The 12,621-nt window shown below is 38.5% G+C and overlaps 1 protein-coding gene across 11 annotated transcripts in view; it reads left to right on the plus strand.

Annotated features, from left to right (window-relative positions):
* Window positions 1-12,621, plus strand: part of RBBP6 (RB binding protein 6, ubiquitin ligase) — a 28,422-nt gene that overhangs the window by 1,311 nt on the left and 14,490 nt on the right. For 2 of the 11 annotated variants that reach the window (XM_068423931.1, XM_068423939.1), the window contains exons 2-5: window positions 4,275-4,374; window positions 6,328-6,366; window positions 6,989-7,025; window positions 11,641-11,718. In XM_068423931.1, coding sequence (XP_068280032.1) covers window positions 4,275-4,374; window positions 6,328-6,366; window positions 6,989-7,025; window positions 11,641-11,718 — 254 coding nt within the window. The remainder of the gene's footprint in view (window positions 1-4,274; window positions 4,375-6,327; window positions 6,367-6,988; window positions 7,026-11,640; window positions 11,719-12,621) is intronic. The other 9 variants (XM_068423936.1, XM_068423943.1, XM_068423933.1 and 6 more) reach the window with 8 other exon arrangements.

The raw sequence follows: 12,621 nt of genomic DNA on the forward strand, positions 1-12,621 counted from the left end.
ACTCTGGAATTTCTTGTTAATAGAACTTCTGTTCTACACCAAAGACTCTGTCATTCAGATTCTATTGAGCATCATTTCATCATTAATTTCTAACTTTTTTTTTTTTTTGCCCTGGTACTACGTGTTAACCATGTCAGGGCAGTACTGAAGTTTTGTGGCAGACATTTATGGTGAATATACGTAGGAAATGTTCTTAGAGAAGTCATAAATTCTTTTAAATCTAATAAATGGTACTTGATTCTCAGAGATGATAATGGTTTCGTGTTACTTTCGGTGATATTTCAGTTTGGTAATCTGCCATCTTGATGAGTTTGAATGTGATTAAAGATTTTGGAATGTGACTTTTCAGAAATAAAAATAATTGTAAAAGGTTTTAATGCCTTAAACATTAATTTTTGATTTTTTTTTTTTCCCTGTGGTTCTGTGACATTCTTACAAACAGTCTTTTCTTTAAAATGTATACCCGTGGTTTTTTTCCTTTTTCTATTTCGTGTATTAAAACTTAAGCAGAATAATATGTTTGCTGTGGTAACTGTCACTTCAGCCCTAGCCTTTAAAGTGGTTGGACCTAAAGATTGCTGTTTATCTACAGGTATTTAAACTATTTTTTGGGGAGAATATCTGTGAAGAGACTTAGCAGCACAGTGTTAGGGGTCTTAGGGATGCCATTGGGTTGCACGACATATGTAGGTAGAGATACATTTCAGAAGTCTTGAATTTTTTTAGTAGTAGTGAATAAAATTATCAAAAGCTTTTGAAAAATGTTTAATTTGCTTTAAGGGCTTTGCTACAAAAGGGTCTCTGAATTTTGTTTTCAGTTGCTAATGTACTTTCAGCTTCACAAAGGCTAGCAGGCTGAATGGCCAACGGGCTGACCTCACTCCTGTAACAGCTGGGTCTGTAAAACGGAGCCTTAAAACCAGAGTTTTAACAACAAGAAAAAACGTTTTGAAAGAGGCCAAGTACGTGTATTCTCTTGCAGCAGGTGAAGAACAGAAAGCAAAGTTTTAGAAGAAAAATTTATGATGACAAATAAAGTGTTACTCTAATATACATAATACCAGTTTTACAAAGTGTGTTGTTTTATTTTCATACGTAATCAGAATCGGGGGAAGAAAAAGTACCTGCTTTGCTAGGTTCTGTTGAATGTGGTGTTGCCTAAAGGTGAAGTTAAAGAAGGAGTATCTTTATACTTTAAAGAGCATCTCTCTTGTTTAACAGGGACAAGATCCTCCTCTAGGTAGGTTGTGTGGCTCTTTGACCTTTGCAAAATGAGTGTAAAATTTTAAGTTATATATTAGTGACACAGATGCTTACTGAAGTTTTCATAAAGGTGCTTTCCGTGTGAAAACACAAAAATCCCCCACTGGTTTTCAGAGCAAAGCTAGAGTGTACGTTTCAGTGCAGTATATGTGTATGCCAAATTTTTGGTTTATACGTGTAACTGTGAATTTTAGTTTTTATTAATGAGATGTAGATGCTTAAACTCACCTTCAGAAGAGAAAGGAAAAAACTAGACCAGGATATTCTGCCTAAATGGGATCATTGGAATTCTTACACCTGGACAGAAAGTACTGGTTTTTTAAAACTATATCTGTGCAGGAGTCCTGAAATGATCTGGGAAAGAACAAAGTGACCCTGGAGTGAAGATGGCCTCCTTGTTCAGATTTTTCTGAGTACTCCAACCTTTTACAGCTCAGTTACTGTTCATAATGGGAGTCTAGTAATAGAAGTAATGCTAATAAAAGCTAAAAGTAAACAGGATTTTAAACATCAGTGGAAAAAAATGATGTGGTGGACTCTTTTTAAGATGCTGAGAAGGCAAAATGGATAGTTGGGACCTGTTTTAAAAGGGGGGGGGGTTGTCCTCTCCCATGCTTACTATAGAGGCATGTTATATAAAGGCAGAATTCCCTTCAAAAAGCCTGTGCTTAAGAATGATGCATTTAAACTTGGCTCCTTTTAATTTGGTCTGAATTTCTTGACTTGTCTTTTATAATAGCTGTTCTCGCAACATTGTGGAAGAACTGCAAACTCCAGTACTCAGGTTTCTGGAGTGCTCTTTCCTACCCTGTGACATTCTGACTCAAAACACTTGAAGAATGTGCGATTCTGCTTATCAGGCAAAATACAAAAAAAAAACCCACAAAACCCCACAACAGAAATAGGACTCTGAACTGGTCTTAGATGAATAGTTTTAAGGAAGAATAGTGCTCTTACAAGACTGCCTCTTGAACTCAGAACTTGCTTGAGTTCAGCGTTGCAGCCTGCACTTGACAGCTTTAGTAATGCCACGATGTGATCTCTTCAGAGCAAACTGCTAGCTCTGAATGAAATCATCTGGCCTTACAGCCGATGTCTGTCTGTCTGCTGGGATGTCTTCAACACTGTGCAAACGTAGCATTTGAGAGAGGACATTTAAGCAACTTTTAAACCTTGCCCTTCACCATGCCATTTTGTGTTGCAGTGCTGGGATGGGGGATTGCTGTGGTTACACCTCAGAGTGCAATGAATTCTTGGGCTGCCAGGCAGCTTGATTATGTAGAGCTTTGAGAAAGGAGATGGAGTTCCCTGTTTCCCTGGTTGAGTTGAGGGTAAGTCACGTAGCCATTCAAAAACCGTGATGTTACCGTGGAGCTCACACACTGCCTGACGGGGGGTCAGCTGCTCTGACTCTGTCACCAGCAGGTTTGGGACCTCCTGGGGGTGTGCTGCCAGCTCAGTTAGTGTCCCTTGGCCAGGTGCTTGGGGCAGGCTCAGTTTGGGTCATTCCCACGTTGTCTCCAGCATTGCTTTCCCTTTCCCAGTCACACTCTGAAACGGCAAGCAGTGCCAATAAGACATCAAGGCATCGTGCGGTCTGGGTAATCTGATTAACGATTGAAGGTATGGTAGATTTTATTGACTCAGCCTTTCAGAGCAATATAGGTGCTCTGTCAGAGCACAGTACTGTATGATGATAATGCAGATGAAAGGCATGAACTGGTTGGCCTACTGAACTAGCTCATTCAAGAAATGATGATATACCTGTTGTAGATGACTTTTAAGGTGAATTAATTTTTATATCAGGCTGTTATTAGATGGCTGGAGCTGTCTTCACTGTGCGCTTAACAAGCAGACTGAAAACAAGCAGATGTCTATATACATGCAAGGAGAGGCTATGCAGAAGGCAGGTGTTAATGCTCCTCATATAATGGTCAATGAATTGTCACAAAATACTAAAAGGGGACTTAACCTTTTACATCATACACCTGTTGTGTACGTTCAAATTGACCTCTGCAGGCTTGCATGATTTGTGAATCAATGCATTGGTTGCTGTCCTCATACAGAGAGTCTCTTTGTAGGAGAGGTGCTGCCACTTGTAACCTTCTACAGAACTACCACAATGCTCTGTTCGGCACAGGCATAGCAAACTCCTGCCTTTTTCTGGGGCCACTGTTGCTTATCCTGTATCTCTGAAATCCCAGTCCAGTGGTTTGTGATCTGGACCAGAAGGAATACTCTGACTCTGTTCAGCAGGTAGAAACAGCTGCTTTGGGCTTCTAGAACTGCAGCTGGCATCATCCTACAGTTGTTTGTCTGGGCCTCAGCACTGTTAGAGCTCCTTCTCCATCACAAAGTCCCAGTGCAGGCCTTTCTTGACAGGCGGCTGTGTGATGGTTAGGTTTGCCTTTTGAGAAGAGCTCTGGGCGTTTGTTTCAGGATATATGATGATGAGCTTAAGAGGGGAGGTACCACTTTAGTTTGAGCCAATTCTGCCCTGCTAGTGAAAGCAAGCTCAAAAAAAAACCCCCAGAATTTCTGTGATCCAAATTCTAGCACTGCCAGTTTTGTTTCCATTTAGATGTAAAGCCCTGAGGAGCTGAGAAGTGTGGTTATTGAGGGATACAGCTGCAAGAAATACACAGAGAAGGCGGGCTCTCTTCTGTGTTCTGCCAGTCTTGAGCACTGGCAGCACAGGTGACTCGTTTTTAGTTTACGGCTATGACAGCAGTGGCACAGAGTTCTCATGCTGGAGCTACCTGCTGAATGACCTTAGAGGCCAGAGGCTGTTGGCATTCAAACTACTTAAAAAGAAAAATATTCTGCTACTTGTGTTTGATTATGGAACCTGAAGATTTCTTGAAAGGTACTGTTAGTGCGTTGAGACAATAAAAGCATGATGTTACATATAAAATTTTGATTTTATATCTATAAAGTGCTATGTCATTACATATTAATATACATTCTTATGAATTGACTAATTTTTTTTTCTGTATTTCTGTTGTTTTCAGAATACACGGATGATAGTGCCCTGATTCCTAAGAACTCATCAGTAATTGTTAGAAGAATCCCTATCGGAGGAGTTAAAGCTACCAGCAAAACGTATGTTATGTGAGTATCCATAAAGCATTGTGTTTGTTGTTAGGGGTTTCAGTGTGTTAACTTTTTTTATGCATATTAGTTTACAGAGGCATTCAGATTCTATCTTTTTTGTTAAAGCTGCAGTTAATTTTGTTGTCATGGGGTAGATCTTAATGTATCTATCCCAAAGCAGACTTACATTTTTAGGCCTGTTGGGACATGGGGTTAAAACTGCAACAATGGCAACTTTTTAAGATGATTCTATTGGGTTTGTTCTTGGGGTTGATTTTTCTGAGACCCAAGTTGCAGATCCTGTTTCCTCTATGTGGAGAGGCTCCTTATTACATGTGTTTGCTTTTATAGTAAAGACAGATAGGCATTGTAGTGTAAACTTAGAATTTGTTCCCATCTCAGAAGAGTCTGTTTCTTGCATTTGGGGGAGGAGGGGGTGGGATATGGCAGGTATTACATCCCAAATCTGGGCTTTGACATACTAGCTGTAGAGGAAAGACCAAGGGTTGCCAGCTGGTGAGCCAAGCAAACAAGAAGTTTCATTCATAAGTGATTCCTATTAGCTTCCTAAAGACAGGGTCCATTTCAGGCAAAAGAAAAACAACAATATCCTAAAGTGTGTTGCCTTTTGTGCGAGTGCGATGAAGGAATAGTTAATCCTTTTCAAACTTGAAACTCAGGAGGCAGTTTAGCACGTTACCAAATGTTACTGTTATCTAAGTCTGTTTTTATCCTAAGCTGCTATATCTGCTCCAGGTTTTAGTTCTGTATTCCTAAGATTTATGGAGGACAGAGAATTGGATGTGTTGATTAATATTACAGCTATTCAAATGCAATCCTGACTACAGGATGATTGCTGTCATTTATGTGTTCATACAGACCAGTTCTCTGTCAGCTACATTAGCAGTGTTGGAATGGTCATGTTTTCCAGCTGCCTTAAAGATACACCTCTCTACCACAATGAGTAGATATTATTAGCTTGTGGTTTTGCCACGTCTTTCAAATGTTGGTTCTCCTTAAAGAAAGTAGACTGATGAGTTATAGTGTGTCTCGAACAAACAGTACAGCAGCATCCTGGTACCCATGAAGCATTTGCAAGCAAAAAAGCCCTGAATTTATGTGGCTCTGTATGTAAACTTTGGGCCTGTTACTGCAGTAGTCGTTGCAGTGCTTTCAGGCACTGCCTAGTAATTCTGGATGCCACAGCATTGTGCTTATAAACATGGCCTTGTTTGGGGGGTTAATTTAAATATGTGTAGTTAGTGCTGTCTTGTCAATGCCTCCTCCTTTTCTGGTTGGATGGCACCCTCTCCTGGTACTGTAATGCTGCCCTAAAATGAGAGGAGAGATGCTGCCAGCATCAAAGATCAAATAGATACCTGTCTGTGGGGATAAGGAAAGAATGGCACTGCTGTTCTGACATTGACAATTAACCAGGCAGATGAGCTTTCTGTTCCTTCAGCTGGAAACATTGCAGAAACAACTGGGAGAGGGGTTAATGTTTGGGAATGACGAATGCATGCTGTAATGGTGGAGATAACGCGTTCAAAAACGCGTTACTCGCCTTGTGGTATGTTCTTCAAGGTAAATGGATGAAGAAACCATTGTGTGGTAATCTAAAGTATTTCCTTGTGCTTCCTCATCTTCAGGAGGTACGTGGCTGTCATTGTGAGCCTGGTGATACTCCAGCAGTGGCAGGAAGCAGGAGCCTTTCTGTTTGTGCATAAATTCCACAGCAGCCTTTGAATTGCCTCTGCTCATGGGACACTTTGGATGATGTGTGAATTGTTTGTCAGCTGTGTCAGTGGTTGCATGTCTGATTCATGATGAGTAGCATGCAGGTACAGATCCATGAGTATGTGGAATCTCAGCAAGTTTTCAAATGTGAAAAATATTTCCTAAAATACTGTAGCATTTTCAAGATTATCTTAAAGAAAATTCTGGCAATTAAGACCTTTTTTTCTGTCACAGGACTCCTAAATCGCACAAAATCGTAGAAACTGCTTTCAGGTGACATTTCTACTACTATTTTTAGTCAATATAGCATATGTGACACGTTTAGTATTTTGGCACTTTCATGGCTAAATATGGTAGATATCTGAACACAGTGCTTGGGCTTCCACAGAGAAACACTGTTCTAAAGACTCTGCTGCTGACATTGTTGTTATTCCTCTGTCAGATGACTGATTTTTTTCACTTAAGTAAACTTGCACTTCAAAGCATCTAGACTATCACTGTTCTTAGAAATTAAAGTACTGTATCTAGTACCTGTTTGTAATACTGGGGATATACAGATAGGCTAAAGTTGCCCTCATATTTAGGTGGTTAATTATTTAAGAACACACAACTGTGGTACGGGCTCAATATTTTTGTTAATTGCATAGAGACAGAATGTTTGAGGACTTCCTGTTGCACTGTTGCGTTCTATAAATCTGAGAGTAATTTGTGACAAAGCAGAAATGTGATTTTGGGGTTTTTTTTTGGTTGTACTGAATGTACTGATAGAACAGTTTATATATATGACTAAATTTCCACATTCACTAGACTATTGGAGCATAATCTGTTTTCACTGCTTTATGTTGGGTACAAGTCCTTTATTTTAAGTTCTGATCACCTTTATTTCTTCTTCTAGAAGTCGAACCGAGCCAGTGAGTGGAACATCAAAAGCAGTATGTAAAAACACAATCTCACACTTTTTTCTACACACTGCACTTAATTCTAAACGATGCAGCCTTTTATTAATTTTCCAAACATTAACTTAATATATTTTCCGGTAAAACATAGTATATGTTGTAAATATAATGTATTTGATTCAGCATAGTAAAAACTGAGTAATGCCATCATTTGCACAGTTCTAATGTGAATATTGGTATTTGTGCCTAGTGATGCATTGTATTTCCTGCTGAACGCGCTAGAATATTTCCTGTATGACTTTGTGTTGTACAGATAATGTATGATCGTTTTCAGATCATGTAGATTCAAGGTTTGCACAATTGAACATGGTGCCATGTTCTGCATCTGTCTGTCTATAGCTAGTAATATGTATGTTTGTATAGGTTGTTGTGTGCTTTTTGTTTCTTGGAATAAAAATTGTTTGGAGTGTATTTTTTGCCATTTTCACATTGTATCACTTAGCTTTTGTTTTTAAATACTTTTTTTACCTAATGGTTTTTGAAAACGTTATCAAAAACCACTGAGAAGCCATTATTGTTAAACTTGGTACTGTTTCTTACTTCTGACTTGGGGGTTCAAACAAATACCAAAACCAACATATTCCATACGTTTTGGGGACGGTTCTGTGCAGCTGAATGATTCCTTTTCGTGTCCTTAAATACTTGGGTGTTTGTTCCTCAAACTGTGTATTTGAAGCGATACTGTTTGGGCCCCTCTGAGTACATAAATGTCGTTAATAGATTGCCATGAATTTAAATATTGCTACACAAAGTGGTATTCTAAAGTTCTGCATTTGATCTTTCCACTTGACCCGATGAAGCAGTTTAGCTTAATAGTTTGTCTGCAAATGAAAATATCTCAAACCCAGTGTACAAAGTTTGGCAGAAGGTTAGTAGACCCTGGTGCATTGGTGGGTAAAATCCCTATCATTTTTCTTCTGCCTGCAGTACATTTTTGGATCTGAGTGACTTCAAGGTTGGATGCTGCTTTAATTTCCCAAAGGTTAAGCCTTTCTTTAGTATACCACCACTTTGAATTTACATTTGGAAAAGGGGCAGCATTTTTCTTCTGATCTTGATTTGCCACTTGGGTCGAGTGCAATGTGTAACTACGCATTTCAAAATAGTCCTTCTAGTATAAAAATTACTATGTGGTGTTTTTTATTTTTCATCTTTATTTTAAGTATAACTGCTTTTTCTTCACTAGAATGGTGTGAGGCATTACACTAACCCTGGATCATTGGATCTGATCACTTGATAAGCTGTTAGGATAACTTAATCTAGAAATTCACGAACTCTGGGTCTGTGTTCTGTGAAGAATACAGCCTCTGATTCCTGTGGAATGGTGTACAATCAACTTAAAATTGAAAACTTTTTGTATGTAGGTCTAAAAACACCAAGTCTAAATCTGACATCTGTAATTCTGTCACTGATTGGTTCGAATTCCTTTTTGGACATGAATGTCTCTCATTGTGAGTTTGAGTTAGTTAAACTGGCCCAGTGACCCTAGTAGTTAATGTAATGCATTTATGTAAACCACGTTTATAGTATTTGATCTAATTCAGATGGGTTTTTATTTCTTGAAAACAGTAATTTTTCTTTTTGTTTACTAGCATGTGTATAAACACAAATCACATGTTCATAAATAAAGTTAACATTCTTTTAGCCTTGTGTGTTCCCTGGCATGTCTGTATTACATTTCTAAGTAGCATCTTACCATAAGCTAACATAGATGTCTCAAAAAAGAAAAAAAGGAAAAAAAAAAAGGAGAAATCCTTGAGTGGGAGGGAAGGCCTAGTGTTAGTTAGAACTGATTAAAGTAAATGAAAGGCAAAGCAAAACCATTCCTTTCTTGTTTGCTCTGACTGTACCTGATCTGGGTTGTGGGTAGCCACAGGGAGGGTGGAAGCCTTGCATCTCTCTTCACGAGTCCTCTCTCTCACTGTAGGAGCACTGCGGCCTCAGGTGCTTCTAGTGCTGGAGACACAGACAGCTTTGTTCTTAAAGCTAACTCAGGTCTTGGTCTGAAGTGGGGGAGTTTTGTTTGGGTTTTTAATACACATTTCTGTATGTATTTCAGAGCAGAACCTGGATCTTAGTGTGGTAAGAATAAATCACTGGAAAGCTTGCCAATTATTGTTGGACAATAAAGCAGCAAAATTAAAATGAGTTAAGATTTTTTTTAAAAGGATGCACAAAAGCTTCTACTTCGAATATTTCGTCCCTGTCTTGCTCTATATTAGCTGTCATTCTACACTTCCAAATTTGTGCTGCTGTCCTGCTGCTACTACAGCGAAAGCAAGAAAGTGGATCCTTTTTGGTTTACTATTACTATTTCAGTAACCGCAAGGATCTCTACTTGATACATGTCCTTAGAGGCCACAGTCATGCCCATTGTTTTAACGCTGACAAGTACAACTGTGATCCTTCCTGGCTGAATTTTTTGTTTGGCCAAACTGTCAGGTTTTAGGAAATCACTGTAATTTAAATGTAGCACTCTGGCAGTGAGATGAGCCTTTTCCTCCTATTTTCCATCCCCTTTCTGACTTGCTTTATGTTAGTTCCTGTGTAGTCTTCTGCATGAAGTGGGAGTTAATATATTGACTGTTGATTCTGGGTTTTGGGGTTTTTTTGTTTTTAATTCTTCTGCAGTATTATTTTAGGATTATTATTAGTTTCATGGAGATGTTTCTGCTTGACTGATTAGAGTGACTGGCAGGAAATACTTCAGTAAAAATTGAAAGGGAACAAAACGACACAAGAATGTAGGATCATTGGAAGATGGCCATTGGGCAGACATACTAAATAGTACATTAATGATCTATCTGCTGCTTTTGATAGCTGTTTAGTGGAAAGGAGTGCTGTCACCTCCTGTAAGAAATTATAGACTGTGTCCTGCAGGCCATATAATAATTGCTTCCTAAAAAAATACAAGAACTAGTTAATAGCTTATGAACTGTTACGTTGCAGTTCCTGGTCAATACTAGACTGTTCAATGCTAGACTCCAGCATTTCCTTCTGAAAAACCACAAAATGATCGTGGTTGTGCCTGCCATGAGAGAACATAAGCCTGTTTTTCCACATGTGAAAGAGTGGCATATGGGGCACAAAGCTTCAAAACCCTTGATCAGACTTCCTTTTAAACAGAACTAGGTACCAAGTGTTCTGAAAAGGAAAGTTGAATGTTCTGGTAAGACTTGCAGTGGAAGGAAGGTCTCTTTTTCCAGATCTGGGTGTTCCACTCCAAAGGCAAGTGTTCTAGAACTTTTTAGTTGGTATAGACTGATGTTGTGTGTGCTTTCCTAAACATAGAGAGAAGGCATGATTGACTGGAGTGAGGAACCAAGTTCTGCATGTAGGTATTTTTTCCCCCAGAGTCTGCTAAAACGACTGCCTTGAATTCTTGCACCCCATTAGGTAACAAAGGACAAGAGCGTTTTCCAAGGAAGGGTTTTAATCTCTCTCCTGATCAATTTAGTGACCTCTTGAGGAGAGTTGTTTGGTTTACATTGTGAAATGTTTTTGAGCAACTTAAGACATAATAAGCAGTGATTCAAATGTCTTTCTGATAATGTTTTACTAGAGTCAGCTTAACTGCTGCTCGTGGCATAATATAATTCAATACTCTGGAAAAGAAACAAGCTAAGAGTTGTCCTTTTTACTTGTGGAAAAAATGTGTGTCAGTACTAGTTCTCAGTAACCACTGCAGCCCGTTACTGCCCAGTGGGCTGAGGACTTCGTTCCTGCAAACTGTTTCAGTAGGTATCTGGGAGAGAGGAGAGTGGTTGCATTGGAGAAAAAAATTACAGGATTGTGCTCTGAATTCATGTTTTCATCATCATTAAAAATTAGTTTTAGTCTGATAGCAAGGAAAATATTAAATTCTCACACTTCCCAAACTAATTTTGATAGTGTGGCCTGTGGTCTAATAAAATATGAGAAATTGCTTTTCTCAATTTTTATAGGCTACTCTGTCATGGTAAACACCTTTATTTCAATAATTTGAGCAGTTTATTTTGTCTGGACAAAGTGGTGGGTTACTTTTGTTGCTGATGTTTTCAATTGGTGTTTTTATTTGGGTTTTGTGAGTTTGGCATTTTTAAACTTCCTGCAGGAGGGGCAGAGTTCAGGACTCAGGGCTGGTACGCCTGTGCTTTGTTGTGACAGGCAGCTGCTGTGTTCATAGCAGCATGACCGTGTGTATTTATAAAACCTGAGACATTAACTGATCTATTTTCAGTGCAGTTTGTAAATTAGTTTCCTGTAGTTATGATTTCTTCTCAGATAAACTTAAATATTTTTTTTTAAATCCTTTTTAGCTGCAAATTGACAGCTTCCTTGCCCCTTCAACTTTTAAGCAGTTGTGAGCATTTGAGGGGGGTCCCTCTCTGAGCTATTCTGGAGCAATAAGTTGGTCTCAAGTGGGTTTGGTTGTTTTGGTTTCTTCTCATTAACCACATAGGCACTCTTACGCTGTCATAAGTTTGGACTTTGTTTTGAACAAATACAAGTTACGCTAGATTGGAAATGCTTCTTTCAGTCACACTCGTAGGATATAGTACAGACTTTCAGACTACAGTAGAGGTTAACTATTGCTGTGTTTTGATTGTAGAACTTGAATATGTGTTTAATTTTTTGTGAACAGATTGATGACTCTTCTGCATCTATTTCTCTGGCCCAGCTTACTAAGGTATATATATATTCTTGTCAAATATTTTTTTTAAAAGTTTGCTTCATATTTTTAAATCTTACACTGTGATCTATAGCTGGATAACTGTTGTAATTTGAACAAACCTTTAATTTTTAATAATTTAAAGTATTTATCTTAACTTTAAAATGTGTGTATATTTTGATACTATCCTGTAAAGAGTAGTTCCCAGTTTGGGAAGATAGAAGGGGAGTACCTTATCAGCCTCAACATAATGTTGCAGTATTACTCATCTTCAAGACACAAAGAAGAAGCACCTCAGAAGCTGTTTACCGTTTGTCATACGTTTCGTTAATTTTTGCGTTGGAAACTAACACAATTTTTACAGAAGAATTTAATTGGCTGTAAGTTATGGACATTTCAGGGGGGTTTGCAACAGCCAAAATAGAAGCGTTTCTGTACCATGGACATTGCATGGCTATTTTGGAATTTCTAGTCATTATAGTTACAGATCCATTCTTTGAATGCTGCACAACTCCGTAAATTGTAGTATATATACACTGGACAGCACAATCTAATTTGTTTGAACACAGACTGTGTAAATTGTGTAAATGTAACTAATTGTTTATAGGAATATACCAATGTGTATGTGTGGCATATTGGCAGATGTGACCTTCTGAAGCTGTTGTAATGCCATGTTTTGCTATGGAACTGCTTTCATTTTTTGCTCAGCAATGTGTGACTCTGGGAAAGCACTAGTGATTGCACTTGTGAAAAGGCACAGTGCTAGCCAATTAAATTACTCGTCTTTAATGTCACAAAGATTAGAGAAGGCAGGGCCTAATGCAGAGGAGCTAGTTCTTTCTTCTGAAAATAAATGCTGGAGTTCATTCCCTAGAAAGAAAAATCTTTTCCCATTGGTAACTTCTTCCCTCTCTCACTGCA

The sequence above is a fragment of the Nyctibius grandis genome, chromosome Z, assembly GCF_013368605.1.
Source record: "Nyctibius grandis isolate bNycGra1 chromosome Z, bNycGra1.pri, whole genome shotgun sequence".
Lineage (NCBI taxonomy): Eukaryota > Metazoa > Chordata > Aves > Nyctibiiformes > Nyctibiidae > Nyctibius > Nyctibius grandis.